Source organism: Hyperoodon ampullatus, assembly GCF_949752795.1.
Source record: "Hyperoodon ampullatus genome assembly, chromosome: 17".
Lineage (NCBI taxonomy): Eukaryota > Metazoa > Chordata > Mammalia > Artiodactyla > Ziphiidae > Hyperoodon > Hyperoodon ampullatus.
In genome coordinates, this window is record NC_136930.1 from 8327477 (window position 1) to 8344843 (window position 17367).

A 17367-nucleotide genomic window follows, 5' to 3' on the forward strand; every position below is an offset into this window, starting at 1 on the left:
TTGCTCTGTTAAGCCCACTATGGAAAACATACTAGGCAAACCTAAGAGGTCAAAGGACACTATTTAATACAATGTATAATGTAGTGAGTTGTAACTCTTTCAGGTGAGACCGTAGCCTGACTGAGGGCACTTTGGGATCTAGTAAATACAAAGGGAATCTATGCCATGTGGCCTGGAATGCCACTTCTACTTTTCAAGACTGCCTTGGAATGTCACTGTGATTTTACAAAGGACTACTCATTTTCTCTACTATCAATTTCATTTTCTTATTTTCCCATTCAAAAATATAAAGGGAAATTATATGATTGTATTGTCTTTAATGGTTTTTAAAAATTCTCTAGATTTCTTGAATAAAAATACATGGGAATAAGCACCAGCAGGTTCATTGTGATTTGAAATCATTGTATTACTGATTTTAAAATTAAAACAAATGTATATTTATGCACATTGGTATATATTTTGGGGGGATCATATATGCATATTATAATACCATGGACAAATAAAAAAATCCATCATTTATATATACCTAAAAATAGTTTGCTTCATATTAGCCTGAGCTAATGCACTTTATATTAGATTTTACGTTTCTGATGGGCTACTGTTCAGTATTGCATATGCCTGCTGTTACATGTGTAGCATATTTTATATGATTGTTTCTTACTTTTAACTACTTATTTTTAAGTATTATTAGACTTACAAAAAAAAGGTGTTAAAGTAAATTATAGAGATTCCGTATACCTTCCTTAATGTTACCATCTCAGATAAACATTATATAATAATATAGGACCTATTCTGGAACCAGAGAGATGTGAGCAAATCTGCTGCAAAGGATCATCATCTTGTAGAGATATTCTCTCCACATATGGTGCTGAAATGGATAAAAAATTTAACATCCTTGGTTTAAAAATGAGAGAAAAAAAAGAAAAAAAGATCTTTGCTTTCCTTTGAACACAATGTAATCCAATAGACAGACAGATAGATAGATAGATAGGTATCAATAGATAGATAATACACACATACATACATACAAAAACCGAGTTGGGAGGCATCGGGATTCATTGACTTCATATTAATGTTCTCTTTTTTGCTTTCAGTCATGCCACCTTCTCTCGTCCTTTGTTGGATGTCTAGCTAAGCCACCATGCAGAGGAGTCTAATCCAATCTTCTGAAATCTTGAGAAAAGCAGAGGTCAGGCGAGCAGATTTTAATGGTAGTAAAGGAAGTGTTTGTGTCTCTGATATGAGGGCTCTGACACAGTAGGCGTGTAGTAGCGTTTGTTGCATAGAAATCCCCAATGGTCGCCAATGTTTGGCAATAAACTAGTGAGTGAGAAATGCCTGAACTCCTGGTGTCAGTAGTGGTGGCTCAGTTCATGATATTGGAAACACTCTACATGCATATCATTGCAATATTAATTATGATAATAGTAGCCACAAGATCAGTGCTGTTAGACCACTAAAGTGTGTGCTAGGTAAATATTAATTGAGGCTTAGTTTTTAACCCAAACAGAAATGTAAAAAGATGGTACTTGGCTATCCCTTTCAAATTTTAAAACGAGTTATTACTAATAATTCTTGAAGCAAAATATTCCAAAGAAATTTCCTCGCTCTTTCTCCTTTTGTAACTCTCGAATCTTCCAGGCTTTCTGGTGTCCTTAAAAACTCTCACATCCCCTATCCATCTTCCACTTTTTTCTCACCTTACTTCCTAATAAAACAGCCCTTTTTGGGGGGGGGTCACTTTTATTTATTTTAATTATTATTATTTTATATATATATATTTTTCATTTTTGGCTGCGTTGGGTCTTCGTTGCTGTACACGAGCTTTCTCTAGTTGCGGTGCGCGGGCTTCTCATTGCGGTGGCTTCTCTTGTTGTGGAGCACAGGCTCTAGGCGTGCGGGCTTCAGTAGTTGTGGCTCGCGGGCTCTAGAGTGCAGGCTCGGTAGTTGTGACTCGCGGGCTCTAGAGCGCAGGCTCAGTAGTTGTGGCGCACGGGCTTAGCTGCTCCGTGGCATGTGGGATCTTCCTGGACCAGGGCATGAACCTGTGTGCCCTGCACTGGCAGGTGGATTCTTAACCACTGTGCCACCAGGGAAGTCCCGGTCACTTTTAAATACTATGATGTAAAGTGCTTATAATAGCAAGAAGTATCTCTCTCCCGTGTCCCCAGTACTCTGGGACATTCATTGCTATGCATAACAAGTGAATTAGTTCAGCTAGAACTGACTGTGGCCTCAGCAGGCATTGGACAGCACACTGATGTACCCCAGCTTTTACCGCCGTGCTTCGCACGCTCCGCTTGTAGGTCTCCACATTCTGCTCCAGGGTGAACCTTATCTGAGCAGCCATCCTGTCATTACAATGCCTGTCGGATATTCATGAAGTTAAGCTAGTTGCAGGAGGATGTGTGGAGGATTTAGATTTTCTTGCTCAAAAAAGGTGCCAAGAAGGGCCCACCATCAAGCAGGCACCAGGGAAACAAACACACATTTAGTGGCACGTTTGGGAACTTTTCTCAATGGAGATAGAAGAACACTTGATCAAACTGCACACTATTTCATTCAAACAAAAATGCAGACCTGGAAGTCTTCAAAAACATTTTTTTTTAAAAAAAGCAGTGAAATAATGGGCTTCCCTGATGGCGCAGTGGTTAAGAGTCCGCCTGCTGATGCAGGGGACACGGGTTCGTGCCCCGGTCCGGGAAGGTCCCACATGCCGCGGAGCGGCTGGGCCCGTGAGCCATGGCGGCTGAGCCTGTGCGTCCGGAGCCTGTGCTCCGCAACGGGAGAGGCCACAACAGTGAGAGGCCCGCATACCGCAAAAAAAAAAAAAAAAAAAAAATGCCGTGAAATAATTAAGGAGGAACTTTAATTCCTTCAAGCTGGTGTCTCAAATCTTAGTATTTGAAGTCCTGTGAAATCTAGACATCTGCACTTCTGAGTCTGGTCTCTAGGGACATGCTCTTAACTCAGTTATCTTGCTCTTCCTGTGCATAGATATTTTGCTTCTCTCTCAGCTTTAAGGGGGACAGGGCTGGAGTTTCTCAAAATAAATTTTACCAAGAAACTGAGAAATAAAAAGAAGAAAGAAGAACACCCATAGACTCTGATGTCATTAGGGTATGTCTGCCTGTGTATACGTATACGTTTCATACTTACTGTATTCTACATATATGTGTGTATATGTATATAGTCAATACTGTGTGCAAAGTGTTATGCTAAAAATGTGCACGTTATCTTTTTTAATTCAGCAAATGTTGAGTTTAACTATTGTTATAAGCACTAGAGAAACAGCATTGTTTTTGAGTGGGGGAGATGGGAAATTATAAACAAAGCAATGTTTTGATTGAAAATGCAATAGACTGACTGGGGTGTTAAATCCGATGGCGTGGTCAGGAAAGGCCTCTATGGGATGTGACGTGAGGTGAGGGAGCAAGACACATGCAGGTGGCGGATGAAGAAGAAATGTCAGGCTTATTCCCATGGGGCAAGTCATACATCACGCCCGCTTTACACAGGAAAATGAGGACTCGGAGGGAAGCAAAGTGACTTGTCTGAGATTCTACAGTGAGGAATGACACAACCAACCATACATTGGATTAGTTGTTCCTTAGATGATTACTTCTTCATTAATAACTTTTCCAAAATCCTCCCTGGGCCCCACTGTGTCCATTGCTCAGTCACTGTCTACTCTCTTCTCCTCTCCTCTCCCCTCCCCAAGAGACAGGTAATTCCCTTAGTGACAGCGCTCGGTGCCAAGTGGGCCCTGCTTCATTGACCTTCTGCTTTCCCTTCCCACCTCCAAGCCTTTGGGGGAGGAGAGGGAGTACATCACTTAGCTCTGCAAACTTGGCAGCTAGCATAGCCTTTGACATAATAAGCAATTAAGAAAGGAAGAAAGAAATATTTGAGGGCAGCGCTGAGGAAGAAAGGAAACAAAGAAGGAAGGGAGGAAGATTTTTAGTTCACAGTGGAATTCAATTTAGAAAAGGAATGAGAGACCGAAGAGAAAAACAGAGGTAGTTTCACACACTTTCTAGACTTATTACTCGCACTGTGCCATCTCTGAGTCTTTCCTCTTCCTCTCTTTCAAAGCCAAATGCATTTTTCAACTGTCTTTAACTGTACAAGGAAGAAACGCCAATCTGGGTCTATCAGTAGAGAGGGCAGTGGGAAAGGGAAAGGTATAGGGGGACCCTCCTGGTTCCCTGGTTCACACCACGTGAGTGGCACTGACTCTGAAGATGGGGTAAATGCAAATTACTATGCCTGCTTCCCAATGGGGAGCAGTCAGTGCCAGTGCAGGTGTCACTCGCATCCTAAGATTTAAAGGCAGTATGGTGAACACGTACATCAAGGAGCTCTTGAGTCAGACGACCTGGCTTTGAGTTCCTCTTCATCCGTTCAGTAGCCGCGGGATGCCCTGTTCCCATGTCCACATCTTTGCACTGGGGATACTCATAGCACCCGTTTCACAGGCTGTTGTGAGGGTTTAATAAATGAATACACATAAAGCACTTAGCCTGGTGCCTGGCAAGGACCCAGTGCATCTTAGCTGCAAATTTGGTACTTCCTAAAAAATAAATAAAACGATGAAAAAAGGATACTGGGGTAAACGTATGTAAATGTGGAGGGAAAGAAGAGCCATTATGTTTAGGATCATCATTCATCACAGTCCCTGATGGTGAAGAGGCTGTGATCATTTCTGGAAGTTGTAGGTAGACTAGTTCATGTTCTCTCCCTCTTCAGCTGCCTCCTACAGCTTTCAGAGGGGTCAGTGGCCTGGAACTTTCTGTGCTGTCCTTTTCTATATGCTAAATTACCTATCTGTCAGGGTCTATTTTTTCCTGTTGTTTTCATTCATCATGCATGGTGACGGTTATGTTTATTGTGCATAAAAGAAGCATGCCCTCATGATCTCTGATGTCTTAAAGGTTGGGTTTAAAAAAAAAAAAACCTGCCTCTATTAGTCCCCTTCTCCCAGACAATGGACAGAGGTGGAATCTAACAACTTGTGTTCTTGACCCCTTCATTGACCCAAATATTCAGACTATTCCGTGTGTCCCTACTAGTATTTCAAAGACATCATGCAACAATTGTCCTGGGAACTCTGTTTTAAGTTATAAACCTTAGTCCTGAAGGAACGGTTTAGAAAGAGCCAGTTAATTTCAAAACAAATAAAAACAAAACTCCCTGTAATGTGTGAAGGATTGCCTTGAGCAGAGTTTCCCTGCACGGAGTGAATTTTTAAAAACACAGATCTCTCTCCTTTTCTCACTAACCTACCACTAAGGACCCAGGAGGGCCGCAGTGGGTTAGAACGGGGTTTCAGTGCCAAGATCCGCAGAAAACCTCTTGAGACAACTGGCCGGGAGGCTTGTTCCTGCTCTTCAGGTGCGCGAGCCCCGTGCGTTGTTCCACCAGGTACAGCAAACGTGCCCATGAAATCTGACACCGAGCCTGAAGAAACTGAATCCTCCGCAGAACTCCTCCGCTCTAATCTATTAGGTGAGAGAGAGCGAGAGAGCCTCCTTGGGATTCATGGAGAGTTTGTCCTGGATCTTAACCATCCGGGACCAGGTCTTATTTCCAAGCCCCTTCCAAACAATTTCATCCTCTCTAGGGAGAAATCATATTTATCCTCACCCAGGAAACATTCTCCATTCCTAGAAAAAGCCACGCGTCCTCTCCTTTCACGCCTGGTGACGATCTCTAACAGCATTTCAGTGGAGAAAACCTAAGCCAGGTCTCCTCGCGGCGTCCCGCTCCATCCCCGCGCTCCCGGCCGGCGCACCTCCTCGCGCTCGGTCAACTCTCCCCCTGAGACTCCGGCAGGGGCGCCCTCCGGGCAGCCGGCCGCAGCGGCAGGGGCGACCCTGGCCCCGAGACCCCGGAGCCGCGCGCCCAGCGCCGGCCGAGCGGACGCGCCCGCGCTCGCAGCCCGCCGTCTCGGAGCTCGGCCCGCGCTCCGCCGCGCTCGCCCGCCCTCGGATTCTCGCCTCCGGGCCCGTCTCCCACGGGCACCACGCCGTCTCCACTCCCACCCTCTCCGCCTCCGGGGCACCTCAGCCGAACCCGGTCCCCTCCTTCGCACCCGCCTCGACCACCTTTGCGACACCCAGCACAGCCCCCAGCGAGAAAGCCGCGCCCGGGTCTCCGCAGTTCCACCCGCCGCCGAGGGTCTCCAGCGCCCGCGGACGCCCCCGTTCACGCTCATTCATATTCATTCGCCTTCTCATTCTCTCCTCTTCGTCCTCCCTCTCCAGACTGCAAACAAGACAGGCCGACCCTCCCCCCGGCACTCCCTTCCATTCATCCCTTCCCGCCACACGCACACGCACACACACGCACGCACACACGCGGCCCTCTCCACTTTTCAGACGCCCACCTCCTACACACTCCCCTCCCCTAAACAGACTTCCACCCACTCACCATCTGTAGCCTCCCTTCCGCCCCCGCCCCGACCGCCCGGCCCCCCCTCCCCAAGAAGCAGACCTGCACAGCGGGCGGCAGGGACCCCCGCCAGACGCTCGGGTCGTGCGCGCCGTCCTGACCTCTGCCCGCCCGGGAAACTAACAAAGGCGGCGCGCGAGCCCGGCCCCGAGAGCTGCGAGCGGCGGCCGCGGGGCTGTGGAGCCTGGGCCGGGCCGGGCGAGCGCCGGGCGGGGGCTGCTCGGGAGTCCGGAGGCAGCGGCGCCGGACGACGCGGACCTCTGGCGGCGCGCGCCGCTCGGACAACGCGGGCACCATGGGCTGCTGCACCGGGCGCTGTGCGCTCATCGGCCTCTGCGCGCTGCAGCTGGTGAGTTCCTGCCCCGGGACCGGCCTCGCCGGCTCCCTCCGCGGAGCCGGAGCTCCGGGCGCGGGGCTGGCGGGCGGACGAGCCCTGAGCTCCCGCCGGCTCCCACCCTCCCCGCCGCTCCCCTCGCACTGCCTCCCCGCCTCGGGCACTCACCGGGTCGCCCTGCGGGAGGGCGCGGTCTCCCCGCGGCCCCGGGCACGGGGGTTCACGCGCCCCCGCCGGACGTCGCCACGGGGTCCAGGGGCTGCTGCCCGGGCGCCGGGGGAGTGAGCGACTTCCCCGCCCCTGGGTTGGCCGGCTGGCTTTAGCACCTCCGCACTCCCGCTGAAGTTTCACAGGGTTTTGTGGGCTCTCTCTTCTCGGGATGGTTTCCAGTTACGTTGTGTAACAAGGTGCGTGGGAATGCCCAGGTCCGAGGAGACGGGGCGAGCTCCAAGTCTTAGTTAAGAGGCGGTTCTTCCCTCCTGCGGTTGAAAGGGGATGATTGAGGAGTCTTGGATCTCCAGGAAGGAGGTCGCGCTGTGTGTTTTTCAACAGAGTGTTTCAGCCCCTGCCTTTCCAGTTTCTCTTTAGATTTTGTAAAAGTGTTGCGTGTTCAGACAGCGACAGACTGACAGCTGTCATCAGGGAGAGAAGGCGTGGTGGCTTGCCGGGAAGTGCATGGAATGGGAAGAGTGGAGAGCGATAGGGCTTTCAGTGGGGAGCGAATGCTTATCTTGACATATGTCCTGTTGGGACCTAGACCGGGCCTGCGGTCTATTTCATAGTCGCTTGAGGTCAAGGCCACAGACCTTACGTGGGAGACTTGTGTGTGAGAGATTAATAGACATCGCTCTTCTACTACAGTTAATACAGACTCTGTAGATGCTCTGTCAAGCTTTCTTCCAAGTGTTGTTTTTTAAAGTCACAAACATTGGCTGGCATATTTTGACTAGCAAGAGGAAAAAGGTTTTCGGTGAGTTTGACCAAGTCATGTCAACCCTTGCAAGACTCATTAACTGAGGGATAAAATAATGCTCTTTCTTTAATAGTCAGTCCTTGTACCCACGAATGTTTGAAAAGGCTTCGCTTTTCTCTTCCGTGTTTTACTCTCCCATTAAACCCTCACTTTAGAGGCGCTCTTCATTGTTTACATAATGTGTGCATAATTTATATATTTATAGATCTGGAATCAGTGACTACTTTTCTTTAAATCTATGGAACAGTCCCTTTTGTCCTATGTAACAATAGGATGTATTTTATAGAGTTTCCTTGAAAAATAATTTGAAAATTCACTGGAACATGAATTTTTTCATTCAGGAGAGAAGGTCAGAGGATAATTTACACTTTGGTTATTAGAAGTGGACGTGGCTTATAAGCTGGGAAAACAATAAATATTTAGTCAACCTTTGAATATGCAAAATTGTAGATGGGCACACTGGATTGTATAATCTATAGTAGCATAATCCTTTCTGTTTTATGTGGAAGTAACATGGAAGGGTTTTTGATGCAGCAGATTTATCAATGCAGTTATGATTTCCTTAGCTGAGGGTGTAATACTTGTGATGGTGATGTGTTTGGTGTTTCATGTGTCAGCCTCGAATGCCTGCATTTTCCACATACACCTTCTCCACTGATAGAAATGCAACTTACTCTTCAAAGCTTATCTCAGAATTCCACCTTCTCTATGGAGTCTTCCGTGGTGCTCCAGGTAAAGACCAATCCCTTCTTTTCCTTTAATTGCACGGTAGGTTGCTTTTTCCTCTGTTGGAACACATTTCATCCCCTTACATTATTTTAGTGATTTCCACATTACTAGACTGTAAGCAGCCTGAGGATAAGGATCAAACACTGTTCATCTTTGTAAACCCTGCGAGTCCTTAGAAGAGCTCGTATTAGGAGAGAAAACATACAGCTGAATGGATGATGGTAATTAACATTTGCGATCCATACCGGGTTTTTGCATGAAGATTATTTTATTTTACCCCTAAAATTATCCTCTGAGGAAGGCACCCATTTCACAAGTTTGCAGATGAGGAAGCTGATGCTTGTAGAGTTAAACAACTTCTTCAAATCAATAGGTTTTGGATGGTAGAGACAGCCGAGTGATGGTAAACCCTTAATAATTGGATCTCGGACAAAACAAAACATATATGTATATTTTACGTTGTTACATAATACATTATAAATCTTACATATATATATAAGGATGTGTAGCAGTCACTTTGACAAATAATAATAATAAAATACGCAGTACTCTTTATTGTAAATTCTACATAACTGATTAATTCTGGCAGAATCTCTTTAGTTTGATGAACTTGATGAACTCTTGGTTCTGTAGTTCTGACATAAATGCTAGTTAATATTTTTATTTCCTTTGAGGAGGAATAGGAAAGTGAAACCAGGAAGTCGGTATTGTAACTTCACTCCATCGATGACGTGATATTGGTTCGAACCCAGGTGGAATTCTAGACTGGCCCCCCATAGCCCGAGGCCATGGAGGGGCAGAAGAGGCAGGCAACTCCTGATTGGTAGGCGGCAGGTTTAATTTGCAAGAAAATTTACAAGGTTTGTCTTGGACAGGGCCGCAAGATGAGTTGCTCTCCGCCCCGCCCACAGCAGCCAGCATCTTCAGTTTATTTAGAAGCCTTTTTGGGTTCAGTCATGTCTACCGTCCAGATGGTCTCAACAACACATTGCTCTGTCCAGGCTGCATCCTTGAAACAGCCCCGACTGAGGGAATGGTGGGCAGGACATATATTCGAGGACTGGGAGGGAGTGGGGAGCCTCTCATTGCCCGGGTCCAGCTCGAGAGTCAACTGGAGGTCGGGTCCTCTCCATGACCTCCTCCAACATATGAGCAGATTCTTTGCGGAATTGGGTAATAGTTTTCAAGTACTGGAAAATTATTTCCTCAATTTTTTTTAAATTTAACTATAGGTGATTTACAGTACTGTGTTGGTTTCAGGTGTACAGCTTCAGATTCTTTTCCATTATAGGTTATTACAAGGTGTTGAATATAGTTCCCTGTGCTGTACAGTAAATCCTTGCTGTTTATCTATTTTATACATAGTAGTGTGTATCTGTTAATCCCATACTCCTCTAATTTATCCCTCCTCCTCCCCGGCCCCCTTTGGTAACCATAAGTTTGTTTTCTATGTCTGTCTGTTTCTGTTTTGTAAATAAGTTGATTTGTATTATTTTTTTAGATTCCACGTATAAGTGATATCATATAATATTTGTCTTTGTCTGACTTCACTTAGTTAGATGATCTCTAGGTCCATCCGTGTTGCTGCAAATGGCAATATTTTATTCTTTTTTATGGCTGAGTAATATTCCATTGTATTTATGTACCACATCTTCTTTATCCATTCATCTGTTGATGGATACTTGGGATGCTTCCATGTCTTGGCTATTGTAAATAGGACTGCTGTGAACATTGGGGTGCGTGTATCTTTTCGAATTAGAGTTTTCATTTTTTCTGGATATATGCCCACCGATGGGATTGATGGATCATATGGTAAATCTATTATTATTTTTTTAAGGAGCCTCCATACTGTTCTCCATAGCGGCTGTACCAATTTACATTCCCACCAACAGTGTAGCAGGATCCCTTTTCTCCACACCCTTTCCAGCTTTTATTATTTGTAGACTTTTTGATGATGGCCTTTCTGAACCATGTGAGGTGATACTTTGTTGTAGTTTTGATTTGCGTTTCTCTGATAATTAGTGATGTAGAGCAGCTTTTCATGTGCCTATTGGCCATCTATATGTCTTCTTTAGAAAAATGTCTATTTAGTCTTTTGGCCATTTTTTGGGATTGCCTCAATTCTTTTGTGCTATTGGCAATATAATGACATGACACATTTTAGGTTGAATACACATTACTAGAAAAAAGTTTTCCATCACTTTTTAAAGTCTAGACGATCAACAAAACAATGTTATACCCTGATTTTTAGCATTTGCCAATTTCTGTGGTGTAAATACTCCCACCTTGGCCAATTTGAAGTACAACATTACATAGCATTTCCATCATACAGATAAAATAAGCATAAATAACCTCAGAAGCATAGAAAAAGGAAGACAGTAAAATAATGAGGAAAGGATGTGTTTTTAATATTTAGTCCCTCTGTTTTTAATACAATTTAAAGTTTTTATTACTTATTTTAAAATAATGGTTGTGTTTTACCACTGGCTCATAAAATCCTAAAAGTCTAACTTTCTGATCTGGTGTCAGCCTCCTCCAGCAGGCCCCTGGGTAGGACTCCCAGATCTCTTGTTCTTTCCACTGAAACCAGCTGTCATTTTTTTCCCTTTCATGTTTCTTTCTGCTCCCACCAACTGTTGGAAGATGGGGGTTATGAAGCAACAAATAAGTGCGGGTGTTGAAGGGGAATGGTATTCGGAGGACACGTTTGCTGAAGAGAATCTGCGTGCTGATGACTAAGTCACTGTGCGGACCATTAAAAGATGGTCCATTAACTCCTGCTTAAAGTTGAAGAAACAAATGAAAGGTTTTTATCATCTCATTCACACTTCATCCGACCTCCCTCCTCCCCAGATTGGGGACATCATTGGAGAGAGTTTACCATTTTGAGGCTCGTGTATTTGGATGCGCTTTGCTTTGCAAAATCTCACTGTTCTTTCTGCTTCCTTCACTGCACTGCTCTGGCCACCTCGCATGTTACTGTGCTTCTACCCTCGAGCACATTTGTGTGTTTGCCTCAGATTCCGCATTCACATTCTTAATTCTGCTAAATGAGCTTGGAGAGAATGTGAAGAGCGTGAGTGCGTGCCTATAGAAAACTGTGTAAAGTAAATCTTTTCTGAAAAAGCAGTTCATCACCAGGTAACAGATTCATCAAGTCATCCAAGAACTTTAGACACATTTTTGTAAGGCTACTTTTGATTTTTCTTGTTTCAGAATAATGTGTATTCTGTTATTATATACGTGTGAAACACTTGATCATATGCTTTTAGTAAATTGTTTTTGGTTGCCACATTTAAATGAGTCTTAATGGCATGCTTTTCAGTCTAAAATTTCTTCCACATGCATTTCTGAGCCACTTTCTCAGAATGGCCTCAGTGAAATGTTGAACTTAGCTTGGCAGGGATTGCTCCCACAGAGCTTTAGATGTCTTCTCAACATCACAGGGGGCAACTTTGTCCCCGGATATGGTTATTACCAGGGGAGATTTATTGCACCTTGCATCACTTTATGGACAGGTTACCACCATATTCCTATGAGGCCTAAAAATCCCAAACTCTTACTTTACATATCCACAGTAACAGAAATCTTTAGAGGATTTATAGAAAACAAGCAGCTCTTAACACCTAGATGGACTCTGTTTTTATTTTAGAGAACATCCTGTCAAATGAAATAAAACTAGTAATTTTTTTCTCACAGTGAAAATCAGTTAACTTTCTCTCCACTCCACATTCAAACCATCTTGTGATCACCTGTGACACTATGATGCTGAGATAAACTGTGTTGAGAGGGTCTGAATGATGGTGTTGTTGTTGTGGTAACATGTTTTTAAACAAAGTTTTATGAAGGGTACCCCTCACTTATCATAGATATCTGGCAGTGGATGCAGATACATTTATTTTACTATGTAGATGTACTGATGCTTTTGTTTTAAGATGTTTTTAATTTTAATAGCTTTTTCTCTTCTGCTGAAAAATATAATTTGTAATCATTTAGTTTCTATTAGTTTTCTATATTTAAATACTCTGGTTCATCTTATGAAACTTAGAAAAAGAGAAATTAAAATTTTGGCTAATAATGAGACTTTAGTTATGACGTGATTGGTGTTGAAATCATTACAATATTCTGCATTAGCCAATTTTCTAGAAATCCAAATCCATTTACAGCTCTCTTGTTATTTAAGTGTACAGAGTATTGAATTTGCTTAAGAAATGTTATATTCTTATAGTCTTATGGGTTGAATTGTGTTCCCCCCAAATTCTTATGTTGAAGTCCTAACCCCCAATAGCTCAGAACCTGACCTTATATGGAAAAAGGACAATTGCAGGTGTAATTAGTTGAGTATCCTTATATAAAAGGGAAATGTGGACACAGGCATGCACACATGAAGAACGCCATGTGAAAGGAAGAATAGGATGATACTTCCACAAGCCAAGAAAAGCCAGAGATTGCCAGCGAACCACCAGAAGCTGGGCGAGAGGAATGGAACAGGATCTCTCTCAAAGCCCTCAGAAGGAAACAACCTTGCCAACACCTTCATATTAAACTTCTAGCCTCAGAACTGTAATACAATAGAATTTCTGTGTTTTAAGCCACTCAGTTTGTGCTACTTGTTTACAGCAGCCCTTAGCAAACTTTCTTTGTGTTTATCTCTTTGTGTACATGCTGTTTCTTTTACTGGATTTCAAGTCCACAAGTGGTAAAGACTGATTTACTCACAGAATTTTACACTACACCCTGCAAAGGGCAAGCACTCAGTAAATACTTGGAGAATAAATTAATGCATAAATGAATAGCTAAACTTCATTGAGTTTTTTTTTTTTTTTTTTCTGTGCCAGGCATTGCTGTAGATACTTTTGAAATCATGTAGTTCTCACAACCATTCATTTTAGAGATTTAGAAATTGAGGTAGAGAGTTTAAGTGACATGGCCAAGACTATCCAGCTGGTAAACGATGGAACCAGGGTTCAGATTTGAATCTTCACTCTCTTTACTGTGTTCTTTGCTTCCTGTACTTGAAATAATCAACAACATTCAACAATTATTCATAGAGTCCCAAGCACTGGGAATACAGGTGTGAGCTATTCAGATGTAGGCCTGCTCTTTTGGAGTTTATATCTGAGGGCAGAAGCGCTGCCAATAAATATGTAAACAAAGATTACCTAATTACAAGTATGAAGTGCCATTAAGGAGATGAAAGTGTAATATACACAGAGAAGTAGGGAGGGGTGGTCTTCGCTGGGGTGGTCAGGAAGACTTCTCAGTCCTGCAGAGGGAGGGGAACACTTCTAAGGAGAGGAAACCAAATGTGCAAAGCCTCCAGTTTTGAAAGGGCCTTGAACGTTTCTAGATGTGACAGGAGTCTGGTGTGGCGAGGGCACAGCATGGGATGGAGTGCATGCGGTGAAATGGCACTGGACACCTGCGGTGGCACCGGACTTCCTTCAAAGAGCAATGCGAATCCACTGGAGCATCTTAAACAGAGTCCTGGTGTCCAGCGACTTGTGTTTCAAAATACTCTCATTGCTGAGTAGAGGATAGACTAGAGAGAAACAAGAGAAGAAACGGAAGCCAGGATCTTCTTCTGTTATTCTGAGCAGGGGAGAATTTGAATCAGACACATGTGGGAATTCGAATCAGGACAGATGGGGAAAGGATGGACTTGGGACACGATTTAGGAGTAAAAGCCTAGGACTTGCTGAGGGGTTGACCCGCACATTTTGTTTAACAGACTTGAATTGCAGTGCTTTTTACTGAAAGTGGGGAAATTGGGTGTTGTGGGTGTGAAGGCGGAGCCAGGAGTGTTTGGAGACAGAAGGGTTCTCTTTGAGACACTTTAAGATTCTGACACCTAAGGCCAAGTAGCTGTCAGGTATCTGAGCTTGGAACTCAGAGGACAACTTTGGACCAAATATTCAGACTTGGGCACCATGTCCAATACTGGTATTTAAAGCCTTGGAGGAGATCAGTCAAGAGAGAGAGCATACAGGGAGATCAGCTCGGTGCTTTGTGACCACCTAGAGGAGTGGGATAGGGAGGGTGGGAGGGAGGGAGACGCAAGAGGGAGGGGATATGGGGATATATGTATATGTATAGCTGATTCACTTTGTTATACAGCAGAAACTAACACAACATTGTAAAGCAGTTATACTCCAATAAAGATGTTAAAAAAAAAAAGAATAAAAGAGAGAGAGAGCGCATAAAGATAGATGAGAACAGGATGGAAACCAGGACTCAAAGTGGTAAAACTGAGAAAATGGAAATGCACAAAGTTCACTGAAATGGAAATATTTATATATACTTGTGTTATTTTATTCTTCATAAAATATCAAGTGCTATTGATTTTTTTAAAAAATGGTCCCCAGTTTTAATAAAATCATTTTCATTCTGGTCACTTCCATGTGGATATTTGTTTTGCCTAGTTTGTTTTTCCTCTAAGAGGATAATCCTGATCATAAGATGTTGAAAAATAAATTGCTTTCTCTCCCCAGAACTTCAATAGTACTTTCTATTTTAAAAAATGAGCTGCTCTGTCCATATTTTTTCACCTTTCTCTCACCAATTTTACAATGTATATACTTTAGGTCTCTGGGAAACATTTGAACAATTATCCAGATTATATAAAGGAAGAATTTCGAATGTAAGCCTAAGAAATTTTGAGTTAATATTACTTAAGATTTTGGCATTAGAGACATATTAATATAAACTCTGCAGTTTCTTTGCAAACGTTTGTATATGTGAGCAGAAAATAAAGCAGATATATTTGTGTATATTTTGACAGTTTTCTTAAGCACATGTTTTCATCAGGTGAAGTACGTCTCGCATTCGAAAGCAGGATTTCAAGTGCTTAACAAAAATTACTCATTAAAGATAAAAATAAAAATCAGAACAGAAAACAGAAAATTTGAGGGCTTTCACAACAAGATGACAAACCACAGAAGCATCTACCTTCCCTTCTTCCCAAGGTCCCAGTGAATGAAGCAGTAATAGTGCTGAGAAGAAAAAGGGAACAAACAGATGACCAGCCAAATGGAGGGACCCAGGAAGATAAGCAGAGCGTATCTGATCAGAGCATTAATATGAGGGTGTGTGTGGCACACAGGTGTGGTGTGTTAGGCAGAAATCCAACACTTGATCCGCTTGCTGGGAGGGGCACCCTGGAACGGGGCTGCAGAATTGGGTGCCTTGTAGTGTTGCATTTTGAAAGTTAGGTGTCTAATATCATTGTGGAGATAATATGGAATAGGATAATAAATGTATTAATCATTCTGAAAGTAAAGCTGATTCATAGGTAAGTTAACATTTATAGTAATTTAGACAAAAAATGAGAAGGTTAAAAAGAAAACCACAAATGATTATCTTTTGAATTGCTTGTTTTGATTTTCTTGTAATACTTATGTTACACTGCAGAGAAATTTTAACATTAATTTTGGGAAAAGATTTTTCAAACAATTTTGAAGGCATTTTGAATGTCAATTTTAGGGAGACTATTTGGCAAATCCTTGATAAGGTTAAAGTGGACCTTCTTTCTTAGGTGCATCAAAAATTCATGCTTTTAATCCCCATTAACACTAATTGATGTTAATGTGTGTGAATCTTTCACTCATTTACTACAGAATGTAACATTAGACTAAAAGATAACGCTTCGTCTGTCAATGATTGGTATTCAAAATGCCAGTTAAATGGTAGAACAGGCAAATGACACATAGCACAAACTATCGAATTTACATTTTTAATTTGATATATTTGGCAGATACTAAAATAAAACAGGAGATAGGCCCTAAATATCCTTTAATGGGACATTCCTTTTTTTATTATTAATTTTTATTGGAGTGGAGTTGCTTTACAATGTTGTGTTAGTTTCTGCTGTACAGCAAAGTGAATCGGTTACACATACACATATATCCACTCTTTTTTAGATTCTACGTAGGTCTAGGTAGAGGATTGGAGAATAGATATTTAAAGATGGGCATAGTAAAAAAAAAATCTGGGGAACTCCTTGAGTCTTGCTTAATCACGGAGTTAGGGAAGGTGAAATCCTTGAACTAGCAGATTGCTATTCTGTTGGACTCTTGTAAGAGAATCCCCAGTTCCTAGATTTGGAGGAGAAGCATCTGTCTATTGGGACGGGAGATGAGGCTGAAGACCGGTGGGCAGCCGGGCTGGGGATACCGACAAGGACTCTGATTGCAAGAATTAGACGGTCCTTTGTTAAATGAAGGGAGGGCAAGATCGTGCCCATGTTAATGATCTTGTTCTGTTTTTCTAGGTTTCTTTCTTTCTTTTTTTTTTTTTTCTGCCTAGAGGACCACTCCTTAGAATGGCTTTGCTGATGAATTGTATTCCTGAATCATTAAGTAGGATTAAATGTTTGAGTTTCTTCTCTCCACTCTGTCCACAGGTACTCGTGTTAAGAATGGTTTCATACAGAGGCCTCGCTCCTTTATTAACAAGAGGTATTGGAATAGGTTTGTAGCAATCAGATTCTCGTAAGAGATAAGAGCTCAATGGATGTGATGATAAGTCATAAATATATTTCTGACAGTTTCTCTCTATTGCAGTCATTAGAGACCGTGGTTATACTTCGGTATTGATTCACATGTAGTATAATAAGTGCTTGCGTGTGGGAAGCGCCAGGCTACAGAGGTTGATTGGTTAAATCTGTTAATTAAAGTACAAAGTGGAATGCTCTGCTTTCCAGTTGCATTTCCTGTGCTGATAACTAGCTGTGACTGATCATAATTAAGATAATGGGAAATATAAAATTCTCGTTAATGGCAACTCATTATCCATTTGTATTTAAAATATAAATTATTGATGAGGGAGCTCTTTCAAATTATAATTGATGAGACGTACCATATCTTAGATTTGAGGGGTC

At 42.8% G+C, this 17367-nt stretch overlaps 1 protein-coding gene across 1 annotated transcript in view; it reads left to right on the forward strand.

The window, feature by feature from the left end:
• Positions 1 to 6748: 6748 nt before the first annotated feature.
• The window catches only part of NKAIN3 (sodium/potassium transporting ATPase interacting 3), a gene marked incomplete at both ends in the record, with an annotated part of 525204 nt that continues 514585 nt past the window's right edge, over positions 6749 to 17367 (forward strand). Inside the window, one exon of the mRNA XM_079722331.1 lies at positions 6749 to 6802. Coding sequence (XP_079578457.1) covers positions 6749 to 6802 — 54 coding nt within the window. The remainder of the gene's footprint in view (positions 6803 to 17367) is intronic.